This window comes from Rhipicephalus sanguineus, chromosome 10 (assembly GCF_013339695.2).
Source record: "Rhipicephalus sanguineus isolate Rsan-2018 chromosome 10, BIME_Rsan_1.4, whole genome shotgun sequence".
Lineage (NCBI taxonomy): Eukaryota > Metazoa > Arthropoda > Arachnida > Ixodida > Ixodidae > Rhipicephalus > Rhipicephalus sanguineus.
Window position 1 is genome coordinate 6033418 of NC_051185.1, and position 21889 is coordinate 6055306.

The window sequence follows — 21889 nt, forward strand, 5'->3', positions numbered from 1 at the left end:
AAGATAACAGGACGAGCGCCTGTTGAACGAGCGCAGACAACACCGCAGAGAACAGGATGAGCGCCAACAAGACCTGGCGCTCGCCCGGTTGTCTTACTTTCGTGGTGTCTAAAATTGCGCCTTTCCTTTCAATATATATCTTTTTAACTCTCAACTACGCTCAAGGCTACTCGTCAGAATACTTGCGTATTACATTAAGCTATTTAGTTCAATGCCTATGTTCTTAGTCGGCAGCGTTAACATGGCGTCACAATCACAGGGCTACGTGAGCGCGGCCAATTGCCGGAACGACCAGGATGTCGACTTCAGCGAGACGGGTCAACTGGGACTCGAGTGCTCCACAACAAATGGCTTCACCTGCAGCGATGCGGATCAGCCAGCCGGACACCGATGCGACAACTACAAGATTCGATTCTACTGCTCCTGCGGTACGCTCTTTCTCGCGCGTGCCAATTTCACGCTTCACTGAGCGAGTCAAATCAATTTTCTGAAAGAAAACTTACGAACTTTTTTGGCAACGTCGATTTGTTACGTACGCCGTTTTATAACGTAGAACAATCTCAAGAGACTAATTTTCTTCTCAATTCCGCTGTTCTGTTTGTAACTTGTGGTGAATATCATGTGTTATTGGCGTTTCACCTTACGCTTTATTTTGATGCTTGATGTACTTTAATCTGCCGTAACGTATCTTAACTGACTCCGAGACTTCGGGTCAAAGTGCTAAGTCTGTTATACCGCTTCTAATACGTCTGTCTGCTGGCCGTTTGTTTTTTCTAAGCGCTAGAAAACTGAAAAGCGTTAAGATTTATTGAGCGAGATCCTTACATTTTGCGCATGCCTTTATACAATACACTGTTACGAGCCTTGAACCTGCATTAGCGCGTATTAAAAAAAAATACTATTTTGTATGCTGCTATTGCCTCTAGAATACCAGTGTGAATCTGTGCACAGCCACAAATTCCGAATATTTTGGTTCTCCTGACTCTTATCATTCTAAAACTGCATTGAATAATTCTGTCAGGGGATAAAGTTATCTTAAGTGAAGAGTGAGATCAAAGTGAGTATGCCTAAAGTCAACGATTCTGTTGTTGTGTTGTTACTTCTGTCTGGTTTTAAGTATAATTACAAATATTCTCTTCGATCACGGCAATTCTTTGGTGAAGAATATTTTGCCGAATATAATATAATCATGAGGGTCTTCCTTTACAAGAAAGAAATGTGGCACCACATTTATCGTTGTGAAAACACCGGCCTTAATTCTCTCTAGGAGGTTTGATCGTTATGTAATGCCTAAATGGGCGCAGAGTGTTCAATTAACGAACAAAAGTATTTCGTTGCACAACTGGTCGTTTACTTATTTCCACAAAATACCCGTTCTTAATCTCCATTGTAAATATTGAATATTTCTCTAGTTTCTATTTTTTATATTTGCCCTATCTTAATTAAAGAGCTCACCATTATTTTTTCATGAAATATCAGACATAAAACAGCAAACGTCGCCTTCGTTTTCGTGACATAGTATCGACGTCTCACATGATGCAGTCTTCATGTCGTGTATACATATCAGCAATTATGTAAACGGTCGAAGGCATCAACACAAACATTGTATGAGATCAGAGTTCGAACTTAGGTAGGACAAAAATGTAGCACATGAGAACACATATTGCGCTAAATTTTTTTCGAAAAAGTCGTAAGCGCTGCCCTTCATTTCACAGCATTGAGTTAACTGCTTCACGAAGCCATCGCTTTCCATGTATTCCGACGTGTTTGTTCAGTTGACATATAATGTTTCTTTCTCTTTTTTTCCACCAGAGGGTTATGTATCAACGGAGATCGTCGTCATTCCAACAAAACCACCGACGCCGCATCGTAAGTGAAGCCTCTTCTTTAGGGAGGTCTCTCTTTTGTCACAACTGACCTTTCCTTTGAAGCCGTATCGGTAGAGAATTCTGTATGCAGTTGGAACGCACTGCAGTAAGCGAGTGAAGTAACAACTGGGGTTAGCGCAAGGTTTTCCCGCAGCCTCGCGACAGACAAAAGACAGACTGACTTATGAGGAACTCTCTGGTGTCACAAACATTGTTTGAGACATTACAGTTCGTAGTACATATTTGCAACTTATCCTTCCCGCTAGACTCTGTAAAACAATCCCATTCTGCTTTTGGCATTTCACCCATTGCATAGGGTGCTTAGGCTGTCTACCAGGAATGAAAACCCGTATGTGGTAATCTCTAATACGAGAAATGACCAAGGTTCATCACAAAAAAAAACGAGCTGATTGTGTCAGCCACTTCTTCAGTCTTGCTGCATGATAAAGAATTTATTCTTCTTGTTTTCTTTTCTTTTAAAAGTTGCCTTATATTGTTGTAACTTCTAACCACTGTTCTCGAAACGCATGCGCTGTTGTCGCTATTACCACATTTAGATATGCATCCTTTTCAATAAATGTTTCAGCCACTAGTAAGCGTCTTGTCGTGTCGTCTCTCTGCGTTTTCTTTCGTTCTCTAACATTTTTGCCAAGATGCAAGTCTACCAACTATAGCCCAGTTAACCATTTTGACACAGTGGGCAAAGAAAGACAGCCAATGCGCTTTTCCGTCCACGCATATAGCGCCTTTACAAATCACGTACAACGCGCGAGTGCCACAATAATTGGGAAAGGGGTACCAAATATACTGCACAGACAAGTAAACAACGCTACGAAATCCCCGTGGGTGCCTTATCTACCTATTAGTACGCTTTTCATAGTTATTCATTCCAGACATTTCATTACGCGAGATACACGATTATTTTTACGTTTCTTCTCTGTTTAACGGCGTTTCCTTTGTCTGTTCCTTCTACCATAAAAACAGACAGACAGTTACAAGGGCGATTTTCAGTATATTTAAACCCTCATATCATATTAGAACCCCGCGAAACTGCTCACATATCTCTACATTACAGCTACTAGAAAAAAAAAAGCACATAACTGCTATCGAAAAAAAAATAACTTATTGAATTTCTCGAGAATATGATTCAGTCTCTGAGCTTTTCAACAGAATCAATACTCATTATTGAGTGAAATTCGGGTATTCATTTCACGCTGATGTTCGTTAACAAGGGGGTAAAATTAATTCTGGGATTACTTGGAAAAACTCCTTTTAATCACTCAGACAGCCATTCTTATAATAGGAAAACAATTCAGAACATTCTTGATGTAAGAGAATGTCGGACGCACAGAACAAGAAATCTTCAAAAGGACTAAGTTCGTCTTTAGTTCCAATGACTAATTAATCTTCGCGCCGCACTTAGGGTTCGAAGTAACACCTGAAATGGGGCTTCACACTACGGTGGTTGTCACTAGGTCACTGGTAACCTCACGGTTTGCGCTTGTACAGTGCAAACATGATCACTCTGTGGAACAGTGTTACAAACAACTTGCAATATAGGAACTACTGGCCGTCTGGTATCACCTCGGGAGTGAGATAAAGAGAGAAGAAAATGACCATGAAGTCTAAGCACTAGTCGTCTCTTGAAGGAGCAAATCCCTAAAAGTGGTTTTGCTGCGTAATAGCGAAACAAACACACACGCACACACACGCACACTTACACATGCACACACGTCCTCGCACTCTCACTCGCATACGCAGCGGCATTCGCACACGCACGCGCGTGCACACACACGCAGACACACACACACGCACACAAACACACACTGCAGGGACTCACTTTTGCAAGGAAGCCTAAAATTTAGTGCTCGGAGAACAGTGATGTCATAGAAAAGCTTTAATAACTGCTGTCTGAGGTTTTATTGTTGTTCCTCGCAGCTTCTTGCTCTTCATTCATCCGGGTCATCGATGGTCCCGAACCGATCAGTGATTCGAACCTGAAGGCCAGCAGCAGCCAGGACCCACTGAGCGGACCACAGGCAGCACGCCTCCGCAGCCGTAAGTATCAGCAACTCGATAACATCATCAATAACAGCACGGCGTAGTCGTGATTCGTATTACGTTATATAATTTCGCCTAACTTTGCTAACGCCTCTCTGCTTTGAGTAAGATCAGAAGGAGGTGCGGTGCCCTGTAACGATTCGTTTGCGTACGATTTTTGACTGCTTCCCTTTATATTCCTGTGAATATTAAAAAATGTGATTTCACTTGATCCTTAACATATAATGAAGACTGGCTATAGATAGGATTAATACACGTGTGATGGCCCCTCGGGAAGTGAGGTGTGTCAATACTTACGCTGCTGCTTGATCCTCTCCTTTTTAGTGTGCATTCGCTCTTTCATGTATTTTTTTCTGTTTATTGTTTTATTTTACTTGTTTTCCCGTTGAGATTTACAAGTCTAAGGTCGTGCGGTTAAAGGCAATAAATTTGCTTTACAAACGCCTGTAAATTTATGAATTAGGAGCCAGGAAAAGTCGACTCGGTTTTTCTGAAACTGCGAAGCTCGTTAAACACTTGGTGCTGTCGATTCGTTCAAGAAAACAGTAACGCAAAATAAACAAGAACGGCGCGAGAAAACAGGAAAGACGCTTACTCCCAACTCAAGTTGATTATAGACACGAAGGGGCAGCACTGTTGGTCTATTCTAGCTTCGTGTTAAACAAAGAAGGGTAAGGGCCTTCCAATACATGAACTTTTCTTGTCTCGAGAAGAGTGAGATAGCTGCTTCATGAATCTATCCTAATAGAATGGATGTTGCATACAGCTTAAACATCCGAAAAGAGTTATCACATTAGGTTACTAGAAGTGACCCCCCCTTCCCTAATAAAATATTGTGTAGTACTATTTCGTAGACTCCAGAAAAGAGTTGTCTTTGAGGGAACGCAATCTGCGATTGGTAGTACTAGGTTCAGTATATAAACCTAAACCATTTCTGTAAGCTGCGCTGTCCGAAAGGAGAGCACAAATGCAGAGCACACAACTACAGCAACTACAGCAACAGCACACAACTACAGCAACTTTAATACAAGAGATGACGGTGCTCATATTTCGACATCAAACGCGCCTTACAAGTTTCGCGTATCATATCCTTTGGCGCAAGAACTGAGGGACTCCGGTTTCAGCATCAGCACCTAAAGCTTTCAGCAAGGTAGCCAACTTCATTTTGTACTGAACAAGTGGAAGAGAGGTCTATAGAAACTTAAAAGTCCATTCAGTGACAGAACATCACGAACAATATTTTTTTTTTTCGTTTTTGAAGTGATCGTCTAGACGACATATTTTTTTTTTTCATTGTTGTCGGGGCGAGGCACGCCTGGCGCGTGCGTCGCATAAGTTGTTCGACATATGCTTTTTGTATTCGATCAACATTCAGTTTTCGATCACACCAACAGCACCCGCTATCGCTGACACAGGGTTTCATAAAGAGTACAGCTCCTTCTGAACAGAGAATCTCGAAGTGTGTTAAGTACAATTTCTTAAGGAAGACATGAATACAGACCGCGCGGTATTTTTCAATCACTAGAATAAAATCAAAACGAACCTCCCGCACAAGAAGTTCGTAAGTGGCCAGAAATCAGAAGCTCAGCGCGAAGTGTAATCTGGGATGATAAACTAAACAATTGCGCCTGTCTATGGTAACTTTACATATTAATTTATGGGTATATAAACACAGAAAAATTAATGACCCAGAAGGGTTTTCGGTAATTTGGAGTACCGATCATGCACTTTGAGTAGTTTTTAAGCATGTTACCCACGCACCATAAGAAACAAATTTGCTGAAAAAGTCTATCGCATGTATCGATGTATTCTACCGACTTTTCAGCAACTTTTGGCAGTCAAATATTGCGCAATGTTGAGCCGGTTACCGCTTTTGCATGCGCATTAATGCTTCAGTTAGTCGGCTCACATAATAAACATGGTAGTCTTTATTTTTTTATATGCTTATAACACAAATGTTGCTATCTTCTGGGAAGTTTCAGAGCTTCCCTGGTATTTGGACTCGGGCATATAAATAGTTCGTGCTCTCAATAATATACGCACTAGAATAAGAACAATAAGGCTGAAAAGGCTAATTTTGCTCGCCCCAAAAACTGCAAAAGTCCGTAATGTTGGTACCAATTTCTATCCCACAACAGAAGGAAGCACGCTGGCAGCTCCGCTAATCCTGCATAGAGGAGTTATCATTTGCAAGAAAACCGACACGTAATGTTCACTTAATTATATTTTGCCTGCCTGATCCTTGTGCATTGTTAGAACGTACACATGCGCTGAGGAACACGTGAAAGAAGTGTTTTGCCACTACGTCATTTTATGTGAGCGCACTAGCATTATGTTATGCCCGCGTATGCTTTCGCAAACTGACAACTGACGGGTGAAACGTTTAATATCGTCATAACTGCTTGCGTGCATTTGTTTAATTTTTAAAGAGAAATTCTCGCACGGCTACCAGGCTATTTCACACAATAGACACCAAATGTCCTTGCACGAATAATTTCGCACATCAAAAAAGTATTCTGGTAGCTTGTTTCTGTGTACCTAACATGGTGACAAGTCGGTTCACGATGCCTGAATGCCGATTGTTCCGCAGTCGGATCTTGGATTCCAAATCCTGGCAGCGGCACAGAATTCATCGAAGTGGACCTTGGAAAAGTGACGAAGGTGTACGGGATCGAGACAGCCGGAGATCCGTCGATTGGAGCCTGGGTGACATCGCTCAACGTGCTCTACAGTCATGATGGCGTCGCCTACAGTCAAATATCTAACCCGGATGGATCACCTAAGGTACTACAATTTGAGATATCGGTAGCGAGCTAGATTGATGAAATTCTAACATTGCTGACTGCATTCAGAGAATACGCCTTGAGTCGTCATTGAATTATATTGCACTATTTATCCTGTCTCACAGTGGCAGTGGTTCACGCTGGTATGTGTGTTAACTGTGGACAGTACTTCAACGTGAACAGTTCACAAGACTTTTTTTTCTACAAAGTTTTCAAAGTTCTTTTAATGGTAAAGGAAGTTTTTCGAGATGGTGCGTTTTCTAGCGCAGATTGCTCAAGCAGATGAGGCAGCACTTGCAGTTTTATACACTGCAGAGAAATGAAGACTGTGCAATTCGATAAATGCGTGGCCAGTACAGGATGAAAGCACCGTTCCATGGCCACACAGCACACTAGAAATACTTCTGTCGCCGCCGCACTCCTCGAAGAAAAATCACATTATGGTGTGGGAACAAGATTTTAGAACAGTATGTTAAATCTGCGAAATCATCAGCATGTTCAAGTGGCATCAGAGGCGCGTGTGCGTAGCAACAATAAGCAACGAAATACAGACCATGAGTTTCGAAAAAGCAAGGCAGAGTGAAGAATACGTGCTCATTCATGTGTGAGTGAGAAGCGTGCTCTTGTCTGCATGAGCGACGTCGTCAACAACAACAACAAAAACGTGCAACTGAGCGGCACGACATTATGAATAGCTTAACCGGCTAGACATTTAAAAAATACTTATTTTATGCCGTGGACACGCGTTGTCACAATTGAGGTCACGCTTGCATGGCGCTGAGATCCATCACTCAGTTCGTTGAAAAGGCTTCGCACACAATCCTTCCTTCATATTTCCGCGTCGCCAGAAGTAAAGATAGTGCGAACTACAGTTGAATGTCCAAACCAAACGGAAGTTGTTTTACATTTGTGTCTGTCGCTGTATACATCAGCTACACCGACTGTATCTTTCTCGGCAATCTAGAGCTTTACGTTAAAATAAATCTCGCAGCCAGTCAACCGTTTCAACCAGTCCTGCTTGAAACTAATAACATTTTGTTAAACACGTTTGTGGTATTTTATAAGAAGGTGATAAAAAGCTCCAATGCGAGTGCCGTACTTTATTGGTTTAAGATGTTTACGTTGTTTCATTAATATATCATGGTTTCCTGCAGACATAATATTATTTTTACAGGAATTCAGTGTTTTTTATGTGTAGATTTGCGCTGAGACAACTACAAGTTCCAAGGTTCTTCTCGACTAGCTGGTAGTTTGTTTTAAAACCCGTATTTTCACTAACAGATTGGTCGTTAAATCAACCTTCCAAATGGCAGTCACTCACTCACTCACTGTGCAGATGCTCGGTGCGAACCATGACGCAAGCTCGCTTCACAAGCAATACTTCGAGGAACCTATTGAGGCCCGTTTCGTACGCATTCAGCCGCGGAGCTGGGAAAACCAAGTAGCACTGAAACTGGAGCTCTTAGTCTGTGCCATCGGTAAGAAATCACTCTCTTTTTCTTCAGCGTTCAATAGTTCTAGAATAATTACTTAGATATTGACGTTCAAAGCTCCCGAGAGTTCAAAAGCATTCATGAATTGACGTACTCGTAATCCGCGATTCATTTTTAAATATTGGTTTAGTAGAACTGAACACTTTTTTTAAATATGAAAATCTCTACTTTGCTTAATATCACATGGGAAATTTGCATCAGTTTAGCTGATACGTGGCCTCCGCGGCGTGTTGCCGGAGCTGATCGCGGAGGCCACGGTTAATATTAGAGCACAAATATGATATTGTTATGCAAACGTGGTAAATGAAAACATACACGACAACGAAGGAATGGAAAGAATGTATGCTAATATTCTGACGTTTTGTGCCACAACAAACAAGCTAGGTGTGTGTTTAAACAAATCTATACTTTCTTAGATGCACAAAGCTCTCATAGATATCCTCTGTGGGCCCGAAGTAATGTGAATGATGCTGAAATGATCGCTTACTCAGCAAAAAAAATTTTTTTTTGGTAATTCCACTTTTTGTGAGCATGAAGTGGTGCACGAGCGGCTTTTGTAAAAAAACAATATTGTATTTTTGATATGAAATATTCTAATGAAATCCTTTAGTTTACCAACACCCTTGGAATAACATATATGTTTACCCAGCACCTTTACAGTAGGACTTATATATCTTGTTTACAGAGACCTTTACCGTCAAACCAACGTTGAAACCTGGAGCACAAGTTGGTGAGTATGGCATTTCGTCTGATCACCTGGATGCTTTAGCTGACTAAAAAGAAAATTTAAATTTGGACTTCACTTGGTCATTAGAGCTGTATAAGGTTTATTTTTTTTCTTGCTATGCAATTTGGAAGTCTGTCTCATGCACTCATTACTTCCAAAAAGATTGTTTGACAGCGCTTTATGGAGCTTTTATATTTAGCATACTGCAATTAGGCACACCGTCCAAGATATACGACAACCTATAGGCTTTTACATCAGAGCTGTTATGCTGGAGGTTTGCCGGGTGTCATAGATAAATTGTTATCATGAAGCGACACGTGCTTTCTTCGCCCTCTTCTTCGCTCTAAGAACGCGTGCGCCAATATATATATATATATATATATATATATATATATATATATATATATATATATATATATATATATATATATATATATATAAAGGAAGCGAAAGAGAGGAATTCTTGACGAAAAAAAAATTTTTAGCGAGGTGAGATTCGAACCTGCATACCCACGATCCGAAAGTGAGCGTCGTAATCACTAGGCTATACAGGCACGCTAGCAGAGCATAGCATAGCCTTGTATAGTATAGTATAGCAAGAGGTGGAAAAGGGAACTGAGGGTGAGGCGGAGGGAAAGGGAGAGGGAAGAACGAGTAAAAAGAGGCAGAGAGAGAGAAAGGGAGAATTAGATAGAAAGGGAAGAAAGAGAAAAACCGATACAGACAGAGAAGGAAATAGAGAGAGATATACACAGAGTAAAACAGACACAGACAAAGATAGAAAAAAAAATTACAACATATGCACGGCTGAATGATGAAGAGCTTGGGCGAAGCTCCTGAAGCAATCATGGTTACACCGTGAAATGTTCAGTGGTTTCGCCCAGCAGCAATCAAAGCGATACGCCTCTTTGATTACCGCACGCCATCTAGCGTGCAGGGTGCCGCTGCTTTTTTTTCTTTTTTTTTTTTGCACACATATTGCACACATCTCTATGGGACAGCGCCATCTAGTATATCGTCACCCAACTGCAGTTTGCATGCATCTCTATGGGACAGCGCCATCTATTGAATGATACGGGAGACGCGACAGCGGGGTAACGCCGCATGGAGCGACGACCGACCAGGTGATGCTATAAGGAGCTTCGCCCCTAAAAACCGGCAGATCACACGCATTGTGGGAATCGGTTTCATGCGAAGCAGTGAGCGAGTACTTCAATGCTGTATTTTATGGCTTTGAGCCAAGCTTTTCGAGGTGGATCGAGGTGGATCGAGGTGAATCGATGTGGCGCTACTGCTTTTTCGTATATTCTTCGTCCTCGTTTACATGGCGCCGCACCTTGTGTATTCAAGTAATGAACCAACCAGCTCAGCATCGCGTCTTGTTAAACCAGATATTTATCAAATAGAGCATTTTAAGTTAACTGCAGAAAATATCTGTCTTTTACCTGCAATTTCCAGTTTTCCAGTTCACATAAAAAACACTTCATCAATTGCACCGTTCTGCTATAGTGCCAAATTCCGTCGTCTATCTAATTTCGTTTCAATCTATAATAGGAGACGGAAAAAATCTTCGCCGGTGGTCGCCTATTGTAATCCTGACGAAACAATCAGCTCGAGAAACGCTTTGAAGTATAATAGGATTACAGATTGTACTGATCGGAACAAAGAGGCCCTAATTGCTGGACGTGGGATAACAGGCTTATTATGAGCACTTCCATAATCAGCGTTAGTGCCGTTAGAAGCTTGCTGCTGGCTCCTGCATAACTGAAAATCGAATGATGTTCTTGAAAGGAAACTTGCAATGATGGCTAGATTTTTATGATTTGCTTGGAAGTGCAAGAGCTTAATGCTGCCGGACAAAAAAATTTTTTTGACAAAATTCTAAAATAGGACTCAAAAGTACCAAAAAAGACAGGCAGAGATTCTTGTTCGGCGAATCTTTCGGCTCTTCTTAGCGAGCGTATTGCACAGCCAATCAGCTTCAAATATCTGCTAGACAAATTACTTTAATAGGCTAACATAAGTTGCAAAGCATAGTCATGTGCAACCTACGAATAAATATAAGCTCCGCCCCCAGAACTACAGCGCGCGTGCCATTTATCTGTGAGAGTCACTCTACATGGTTTTCGCTGTAACAATTAGCACTTTTTCGCTGCTAATGCAAATACTGCGAGTACTTATAATTAAAATTTCCTCGTCCCTACAAAAAACGTTAAGTCTCCCCGAGAAGTGATGTCCGATTCTTTGCTGAAATTTGTAAGGAAGTTCACGTTTTTTTGCCAGAAAAGCAGCGACACTAACACGTGTTTGTACAGGAAAATTGCCTGCCTGAAATACACGAAAGGCCCTTCACGTCATGCAAATGAGCGAAAGCAATTGGATGGGACATCTATGCAAATTTTCGTAGTGGACAGTGACGGCTGTCCGCAGACCTTACATTTATTCATAGGTTGCAATCGACTACAGTGTATTTTAAAATGAAATTCTCAGAACTCTTTGTTCGTAAGAATTGTCCGCCATTAATTACCCTTAATCTACGTTACGCTTATTATCAAAAAGACAATAAGATTGAATTGAATTGGGTCGTAATAGCGATTACTCCGTGTTTCCCGTTGTCACTATTGTGAATCACAGTCTGCCAAGAGCCAATGGGACTTGAGAGCGGTTTGCTGGACCAACAGGCATTGCACGCTTCGTCCGAAAGGGATGAAGAGCACGAAGCCAACGAGGGAAGGCTGGGCGGCAAAAGCTGGGTTGCCGGTGTCGCCGACAAGCACCAATACCTACAGGTGAGTTTGCTGCTCGATTGGTCATCTTAGAAGTTCCATAAAGGGCTCACAAAGTTGGATAGGACATGTTGATTCAAATGTTTACATCGACGATAATGTATTTGTGATTTTGGCATTGTAAAGACAGCTCAGACACTCAAAATCAAATCGCAGACAAAACAACCCTGGTCCTTAAAAGAAATCCCCGTCCAAGCACTCCGTGCAGATGCGTAACGACCAAAGCTGAAACGTGCGGCCTCGATGTTTGTCACCCGACAGATTATTCTTTAAAGCTTCAATGGTCTGTCTCAAATTTAGATGCGAGGCATCTTATGGCCGAGTTCAATCCAGTGGTGGTGGTGTGCGGCGTGACCACCCTTACTGCGCATGCGTATCCCCCTCCTCTCCTCTCCTACACTCCCCCCTCTCGCGCGCCTCATTCTCTCCTGCGCAACGCCGCAATGAGCGCCAGCGCATGCGCGTCCCCTTCCCCTCTCTCTCCTCTCCTACTCTCCCTCCTCTCGCGCGCCTGTCGACCGCATTCCCCGCTCGCCCTGTGAGAATTAACGGCCAGGCTAGAGGGAAGACACGACGCGCGTAGCGTTCCTCTTCGCGTTCCACGACGAGAGGTCGGTAGCATGTCCGAGGTCGGTAGCATGCCCAACGACCGCCAACGGAACGCGATCGCGCAAGTGGTCCGGCTTCGCATCGCCTCATGGTCCCTTTTAGCGGGAGATGGTGTAATTTTGGCTTACCTCTGTCCGGAAACCTTAATTGGTGTGTGCCGCCTATGCGTTCCATTCATTTTTAGTGTACCGGTGGTGAGTAGTGGGGGTTGCCCAATTTCCGTGCCACATACGCACTAGGAGATTTTGCATACATAGGACAGACAAACTTTGCTTTCGCCTAGCCATATATAGCTTTGCTCGAAAAAGATGTTGAGATGCCTTTTGGCCGTCAGCATAACATGGCACTTCGATTCATATGTATCAACTTTACGTCTACGTGAAAAAAAAAATGAGAAAAACTTCAGATGTGGTAAAAGTAGACTTGAAGCGTCCATGCTCGCCGTACCGCAGTATTAACTTGTCTGCTCAGAACTACGGCATTGCAAAAAAAAAAAAAAAAATAAACAACTTAACAAATCCTTCCAACAACAAAAACACAATTCTTGTAATTATTTTAGCCGTCAAATTTGGAAGGAACGGGTGCGAAAGTAAAGAAACTCTATTGATGTAAGTGCATGATTAATGAAAGCGATAGCCACCGCGGTAGCTTGGCGCGTGAGGTGCCACATTGCTAAGTTCGTGGGCGCGGGTTCGATTCCGAATCATGACGGCCACATATCGATGAGCGCTGTGTGTTCGGATTTGGTTGCATGTTAAAGACCCTCAGGTGGTTAAAATTAATCCGGAGTGTCTAAGGCGTGCCTCATTGTCCCGTCGTGATTCTGGATGAGAAACTCCAGCAATTATTATTGTTATTAATGAAAGAGATAAGTAGAGTGACATACCCAACGTGTGTAGATCCTGTCGACGAAATACAAGTGTAATTATAGATCACAGAGAAAGCCCTTCGTCTTGCAGAGGACCGAAAATAAAATAATGGCGTAAAATGAGCCGAATAACACAATGCCTCCTTTGTAATCCTAAAAGCTGCTTTAACGAGAGCTGCCGCTTCTTCACTTCAGCAGCGCAGTTTTTCAAGCTGGGCCTTATATGCAGTGTTAGCAGTTAGCAAAAAGCTAAACAAACAGAAAACTAGCATAGCATAGCCACGCGAAGTATGGCATAGCAAGGGGGTGGGAAAGGGAAGTGTGAGTGAGGAAGAAGGAGAGGAGGAGGGGAGGACACAGCATAGCACAGCCTTGTGTAGTATAGTTTAGCAAGGGGATGGGAAAGAGAAATGGGGGTAAGGAGGACTGATGTAACGGTGAGGAGGAGGGAAAGGAGAAGGGTGAGATGGCATAGCCATGTATAGATAGTAAGGGATGGGAACGAAAGCGAGGGTGAGGAGGAAGGGAGAGGGTAAAGCATACCATAGTCTAGTATAGTATATCAAGGGGTGAGAAAGGGAAGTAAGGGTGAGAAGGAGGGAAAGGAGGGAAAGGAGGAGGGGAACGCCACCAGCTCCGTTATTTCCTCATCTTCGCACCACTCGTGCGCAGCCGCCCCATTTTTTTTTCTAATTTCTCACGCCGCAGGTGGACTTTGGCGAGCCCCGCGAACTAACCGCAGTTGTAACCAAGGGTCGGGAGGAGGCCGCGCAGTGGGTCACCTCCTACACGGTACAGCATAGCAACAACGCGCACAGGTGGATCACGATCAAGGACGCCGATGGAAACAATTTAGTAAGTTGCATTCCTGCCGTGGCCTCGTTTTATATTCTTCTGGCGCATGGAATTCATTTTATTGTTGTTGCCTTTACACGTGCGTACAGGTACAGAAGAGTGGTAAGTTGGGCTAGTTGGTAATCCGACGAAGTGTGTGTCCCGTCTCTTCTTCGTCCTCGTCTTTCAAGCGCATCCACTTCATCGACATGCAGAACCAACTGGCCCAACTAAGTGCACTGACAAGTTGGTAATGATCCATACTTATTGTAACTGCGCAAAAAACGGACGGAAACACGAAGGGCGAGAAAAGGGCGGCTTCTTTGTCCTTTTCTCGCCCTTCGTGTTTCCGTCCGTTTTTTGCGCAGTTACAATAAGTATGAAGCGTACAGGTACGTTTTGTGGCCAGCCAAGGCACGTAGCACTTTTTCGCGGACTCGGCAGCTGGCGAAGCATCATCTGCAGTGAAGGCACATAACAATTGACAAACATCTGCAATCAAAATATGCGATTCTTAAAAAGAACACTAAAAATAAGTGTTACTCATCTATATCAGTGGTTAATAAGATGAGCAAACCAGTACGGCCACGAACTGATTTAACAGTGAAAATACACTGACTCTGTGTTGCGTAATATTAGTGTGTTTCCTTCAATGTTCGACGCGTTTTCATGCTGTTTATAGCGCGCCCCTTCGTACCAACAAGCGCGGCTAACCTCCACATGGAAGTTTGTTGCAGATCTCATGACTCATGATACGCAGGTGTTCACGGGCAACTTCGACGCCAGCACAGCAGTGACGAGGTTGTTCCCGAGGGCGGTCAGTGCTCGATACTTGAGGATAGTGCCCGTCACCTGGAAGAACTGGATCGCCCTCCAGCTCGAAGTGCTGGGATGCGAACCAGCGCCTAGGCCTACCGGTAAGCTGCAATTGCTCCTCGCTTATTTGTGCAGTTCTTACTCACCGAAAGCACGGAATTCATAGCTGCGCCAATAATGGATATTTGAAAATAATGTTTTTTGGTAAAAATTCGAATAAAAAGAGGAAATAAATACTAACGCATGCACGTAGTTCTCGGCACTTAGCGTCCAACTTCTTTTAAAATATGTCACTCTGCAAGACATTCATTTTACGCTGCGTTGTGTGAAATTAATGTACGAAAGATTACGACACAAATAAATGCAAAATACAAAAATGGATGCTGCTTTCCGTTATTTGTCTTTATTGATGACACAACCTTTCGTGTGCTGTCTTCGTTTAGCGCCAGCGAAGCCGAACAAAAGCCAACTAGCCCAACTTGCAGCTTTACTAGAAAATATTTTGAACACTAATTCGGAACACTAAGGCCCGTATTCCTTCAGTCAAAGAGGATGGTCGTTGTTACTGCTTAACCATGCTCGACAGATCTACGCAACTGATTTCTTGAAACGGCGCTGTTCCTCAACGAAAAGACGTTTAATATTGCCTTAATTGAGAAATATGGACGGGGATTACTAGCGCACGTCATTTTTAAGACTACCGCAGTGAATCTTTACAACATTGCCAATGTACTTTTTTTTGTCTAAACTGTTTGTTTTCCTACACGATACCTCATAATTATGGCAGTAAGCTAACGATAGCGCCGATTGTATTTTCAACTGAGGCGTACTCCGTAAGCAAGATTTTTCCCTTAATTGACAGAAGCTCCAAAAGCCATTAAATAATATTACCAGGTGTATTCTGTGACGTTATGAACAGAAGCGCAATTATTAACAACGTCCCGAGAATCGCCCAGAAACTACGGCGGCTTCAATCTGAAGAACGACCTAATTACCGTGGCGACGTTCTGAGAGATAGTTACTGCATTAGTTACAGATGAGATTTGCCGGTTATTACAGATTGCGTAAATCTACAGTACGAGCAGCGCAAAATGCACAAAGCATATAAATGCTGGGAGCGCTGCAGTTACGTACCTTTTCGTGAGGCGCAGCACTTTACAAGCAAAATAACGATCAACCCGCCGCTTCAGTTAAATACCGGCGTAGTTTCTTCACCGCTTTCTATATACTAACCTTTTCTGGCACACTCGTGTATTTTCCTTGTCCTATATTAGGGGCTTATGCTAATTGCGCCCGCCCCAAATTCTCAACCCGTGTAATTAATGGTACGCACGCGACCCCTAATTACCGGCTTTTTGATAAAAAGCGTAATTTAAGTTTTCGCTAGAGCGCGAACACTGCTGTTCATGTGCGAGCTCATTATTCGCGACGGAAAACCTCAAATCAACAAAGAAACAAAACAGTACAAATTTATGTCCTGCCAAGATCATCATACGGACAGTAATCGGCTCTAGATAAAATAATAAAGGCAGCAAACATTAAAAGCGCGATTTCAGAAAAGGTGTATTCATCGCAAATGATGGCTCGCAGGATCTTTTTATTTTTATTTTTGCTTTGTTTTGCCCTATCGTGGTTATGACTGAAGATCGACGGCACGTGACTCTATCGTCGTTCATAATTCTGGCAACATAATGAAAATGAATTGCCACACGTCAGGCTCAGAACCACAGTTTTTGTGAGCTTCGTAGAGTAGTTTTATTATTTTATTCTGTGTACCTCTTTATGTGCGGCTCGCAACGTTCATCTTCGGCGTTCAGACAAACAAAAACGCACAGCGAGTGAGCGCACTGAGATGATGTAAACGGCGTGTGAGGCTGTAACCTGAATGCAGCCACCAAAGTCAGCTTGCTCGGAGCAGCAATGTTTATGGCGCAATACTAATTTGCACGAAGAAATACGGCTATCACGTTGCAGTGATCATGTGCGCAATAATATGAGCGCCTAAGCATTCCCGAGAGAAGTGCCTAGACACATCATTGTCTTAAGCTACGTAATGATATATCACTGCGAAAAATATATGACATAAACAAACGCCCCAATCGGTCAAATTCCAGCCAAGTATTCGTTCGTTTTATTGGAACAGCTGTGCGGGCTACTCATACTGTTCGTAAGATTAAAAAAAAAATGTTACAAAGGGTAATGTCTTTGACGAACTTCTGCTGCATTTTACACGAAATATCACACGTAACATTGACTTCAATAACTGGTGCACTGCTTGACGAACTGTTGTACGTGCGGTGTCCACCGCAAAAGTGTTCGCTTATGTCTTCTTGGACCTCGCATGCTTTCTCCAGGGGATTCCCGGCGGCATGCGAAGAACACACATGGCAAGCTTAGCGGCTGAGCTATGCATACTTGAGTGAGAAATTGTGGTGTCAGTATGCACTCTCGGGTGTAGCGTCACTCTTTGTTCTCTCTCTCTTCCCTTTCCTTCTTTTTACACCCATTCCTCTTCCCCCAGTGCAAGGTAGAAAAGCGGACGTGCGCCTGGTTCACCTCTCCGCCTTTCCTTATCTACTTCTCTCTCTCTCTCTGTTCGTGCTGCCGTGCTTTTGCATTTCATTATCGTCAACGTGAACCTGCGTCTAGCTTGAATTTTTCGCTGGAATGATATGCCGATATTTTCGTAACTTTTCCCTGTTCCTAAAGAGTTTTTTATTACTTTTCGCAGTTACTACTCCAATTCCAACTACGCCGGTTAGCGAGGGACCAATCGTCGTGGAAGTAGAATTCCGCTGCCCGGAACCGAACGGCTTGTTTCCGGACGCACAAGACTGCCGCCGCTTCTACCACTGCTCGAACGACCAGCCACACCACAAGTGGTGCCCCGGCGATCTTCACTTCAATCCGAAACTGCTCGTGTGCGACTGGCCTTACAACGCCGGATGCGGTGAGCACGGAGCGGAGCACGCTGTTACTCCATCGACTGCTGGCTCAGCGAACTCGTGAATTAATGTCGGCTAAAGCTATATCGGCTAACGTCGTTCGGGACGGTTCCGTTCAATCTTTTATTGCGATAGCAATTATATGGACAGTCTCGGCTGGATTTTGCCGTCGCCGTCGCCGTCGCCGCCGTCATGCACCGTATATGTATAAGTATGTATATATATATATAAAGGCCCCCAAGAAAAATAACTCAGAAAAATACTTCCGGAGCGCGGAATCGAACCAGGGACCTCTTGCCCCGCAGCGAGCGGCGCTATCCACTACGCCACGAAACGCAGATCCTCCACGTAGCTAACGGCGAGCGTTATATACACACCATTTAGCGCTGGACGGACTCAGAGACAGCAGGCGATAATAAGCGTTTCTTCATTACCAGCGAGGTGGCGCTAGGAGCCCGACGGGCGCATTTAAAAGTCGTCGGCGAGCTCGCTCGCTTCTTCTTATATTTGCGCATGGGAGAAGCTTGCCCTTCCGCTGTCTGCTCGCGCGGTTTTCTCGTGGCGAGGGGTAGAGGAATGTTTCACGCTTTCACCGTGATGTCCGCGCTCATTTACGGCGCGTACGAATGTCACTCGAGCTCAGGGACGCCGCCAAACGAACAAACAGAAGATGAGCGCGCGAACTATCAAGTTTCACAGCTCGACACTTGAAGCACGCTAGTTTCCTTCGCTGCTTCGGCCGCCTTTGCAACAGAAGCGCTGTTCAAACTGAGACTATCCATTGGCGGGCCTCACTTCGTATAGCATTAGTTCCTTGCTATCGCATTCATTGCTTCGCCCTTGCGGCGAAACTGTGACTTTTTTTCTCGTGCACCTCAAATACGATTGGCTAGCGTGGCCGTCTATGTCTCTCATTATGCAGGAAATAGCGGAATCTCTGGTAAACTGCCTAACGCAGATTAGGTGCGGGACAAAGCATGCACGCACCCGTGTTAAGGTGAAACCTTAGATGGCTCATGAAACGCGAAAATTGACCATTTGTGGCGTGAACGCGAGTGATGCAAAAAATCATCACGCGATGACGTCACCCCCTGACGTCATCGCGACGTCCCAGATGTCCAAAATTTATGATGTCATGATTACGCCATATAAGATGACGTGACATGATGACGTCATCACATGACATCGTCGCTTAGTCACAGGTAAGCCGATCACGGAGGCAGTGCAAAACGCAAAACCAGGTGAGGTGCAGAAAGCTTGCAATGCCTCCGATTCGCAATGAAAGGAGAAATATTTTTAGGTTTTATGCGAAATTTGTACCGGGTAAACTGTAGAACCTGCGCAAAAGGGCCAGCATTCACAGTACTCCTGAGTTTATCATATATGTGTACGTTAAGTACAGGAGGCACAACCTTTTATTTTTAATTCGCTGGTCTAAGATCGTCACTGTTCTTTCTTCCCGCAGAACAAGGCGGAAAGCTGGAGATAACACCACCACGTGAGTTCATTCTTATCGCTACTCTTAAGAGCAACGCAAGTTCTCTTCGTCATACACGGAGTGTGATAGGTGTTAGCCAATTGGGCCGCACGATTAAAAGCGAAAAAAGAGGATGGGCGAAAGAAATTACGCAGAAATACGTCATATGCAGGAGTATACTGGAGTAATTGTTCCGAATGGTCAGATCAAATATAAAGTTTTGGTAACTGTTTATGAACTAGAAAATTGAAGAATGTGTATTAAGAAATACAAAAGGACTTGCTTCTGCGATTATATCCAGGGGCAGATTTGAAAATAGCCCTACTTAGTCATGAATAGTAATGTCCCTCTCCATACAACAGCTTCACGTTTAGAGATATTAGGGCTTTTTGAAAAAAAAACACCACGCTTGCTAAACAGCGTGAGAAAATATACCGATGACTCATTTTTTTTTATCGAGAAGCATAATTATGTTGCAAAATACTGATAAGTGATGATCATCTGTGAAGAGAGTGGCTCCATTTACATTTGCGATACCGTTTAAGAACTGAACAACGAATTAGGGCACGATTACACTATATGAAGGACAAAAATATCGGGACGTTTTTGCGCCTACGGAGCAATCTTTTGCCCGTAACAGTGAAGTTTAACTGCACCGAATGCGACTAAAATCCAACAAGAACAGGTGACAGAAACGCTACTAGTCAAAAAGCAGCTCGTTAACTGTCGGAACTGAGCATCTGCGCAACTTAGATCGATGTTTTAAAAAAAGCTAAGAAAATGAACCGAAACCTGCAAATTTTAGTGGCTCACACGAAGATCTCATTGAGTATTCAGCCCCCGAACTTGGCCTCTCCAATCAAAGACTATTGACTATTCGCACTGCGGGTGACTCGAATAATCAAGCTACGAAGTTCCTCAGTTTAGGAGAAAAATTGCTGTAAGTGCTGCTTCTAGCTGGCACAGCGGAATCAAGGGGCCGAAGCCCTGTAGGTCTCGAGGGAACTCAGGATCGAATATCGCCTTTTAAAACTCGATGCTCTATCCCTTACTTTTTACTGACCCAGTGGCTCGTATAAAGAGCCTCGTACTCATTTAAGGAAGTTTATTTTATTGTTCTTCATGAGATGTATTCGTAATCCATGCACGTCCGTGATTTACTTATTGTTGCGCTGATATGAACTGAAGTTCACAGATGAATCCATATTTAGGTTCAACTGTTTTTCTTGAAGAACCTCGCCTAGGCTTCACGCTTTCGCTAGGACGAAGCGGGCGCGCAGCTCGCGCGCCTCGAGCCACGCTTGAGAATGACATTTTGTCACATTCGCGTTGACGCCCATAGAGATTTTTTTCAAGCCTCACCAAACAGTGAGGCACATAAGGCTTTTGCCTTAATAAAAAAAAGACGAATGAACTGGAACATTTCCCTGCCTCAAGTTAGCGACAGTCAATCACCTGTGATGGATACGCATGATAGTTGAGGACAAGTATCATCATCATGGTATGCTGTAAACATGGAGGAAATGGCTGTAAAAGACGTCGCACCGTTCTGCTTGAAAAAGTTTTAGGCGTGGCTTTACTATCGCAAACACCAATGGACAGCGGAGCTGAGGGAAAACCTCAGCGACAAAAGTCCTACGCCCCTTTACTATACTTTACTCTCTCCCTTCTTTCTAACCCTCACCCTCGCTCCCCTTTTCCTTTCACCTTTCTCCCCCTCGCCTCACTCATTCCTTGCCTTGATACTCCATTGCTTCCTTGTTCTTTGCTCTCTCCATTCCTCCTCGCTTTCCTTTCCCAGCTCTGCTATGGCAGGCTTTCCCGCTCGCTGTGCGCTTGCCCGTTCCCCTGGCTTGGCTATGCTGCGAAAGACACTGCTGTGGACGGACACAGCTCTACTATAACAGCTACGCTGTAAAAGGGATAGCGAGCAAGAAAGAGAGCGGTGCATAGAGTACCACAACACGCCGTACGCACGCAGCTTTGGTTGCAGAGTCCGTGCGCACTATGGGCGCAGAATCTGTGGGAGTTGCGCCTAACTGCGCGACGGAAATCTCAGTCCTGTGGTCTGGTTAAAAATTTACGCATTCGTGCAGTAACTGGACAGCGTGGTAATTATTCAACGGATGATGCGGAGCCCACAGCGACTAACACCAGCACTGCAGTGTTAATACAAACAGCATTAGCTTCTTGCGTGTGTCGTACTGGTCGAGGTTCATTAAAATGGAACCGCGAGGACCCTGAGTGACGCACTTGGAAACCTCTGTGGCCCAGTAGGAAAGCAAAAAAGTTATGCGGCTACTTTATATTCAACGAAGTATTGCGAATCGATTCAACGTAATCGCAAAAATCGCAGAACAATAAACAGAAGAAAGAATGGCGCACTCAAGTGTGCGCCCTGATTTCAAGACAATATTGTTCATTCAGAAATTTCGAGCACGAAATTGAACATTCCGCTGTTAAATACAGTAACTGTTTGATATCAACCTATCGGTTGAATAGCTATAATGGAAAAAAAATATGAATATTTTTCAATAACTTACGCCATCAGTTTTACACAAATATTAAAACAAGCAAACAAATGATGTTTCATCGCATTTACAGCTCACATATCGGGGAACC

The 21889-nt window shown here is 43.6% G+C and overlaps 1 protein-coding gene across 1 annotated transcript in view; it reads left to right on the plus strand.

The window, feature by feature from the left end:
- Positions 1-21889, plus strand: part of LOC119406893 (hemocytin) — a 162907-nt gene that overhangs the window by 66353 nt on the left and 74665 nt on the right. The window contains exons 39-49 of the mRNA XM_049419568.1: positions 260-428; positions 1813-1869; positions 3807-3926; positions 6520-6713; positions 8049-8190; positions 8891-8935; positions 11567-11721; positions 13904-14050; positions 14790-14946; positions 17577-17795; positions 19256-19288. Of these exons, the coding sequence (XP_049275525.1) occupies positions 260-428; positions 1813-1869; positions 3807-3926; positions 6520-6713; positions 8049-8190; positions 8891-8935; positions 11567-11721; positions 13904-14050; positions 14790-14946; positions 17577-17795; positions 19256-19288 (1438 nt within the window). The remainder of the gene's footprint in view (positions 1-259; positions 429-1812; positions 1870-3806; positions 3927-6519; positions 6714-8048; positions 8191-8890; positions 8936-11566; positions 11722-13903; positions 14051-14789; positions 14947-17576; positions 17796-19255; positions 19289-21889) is intronic.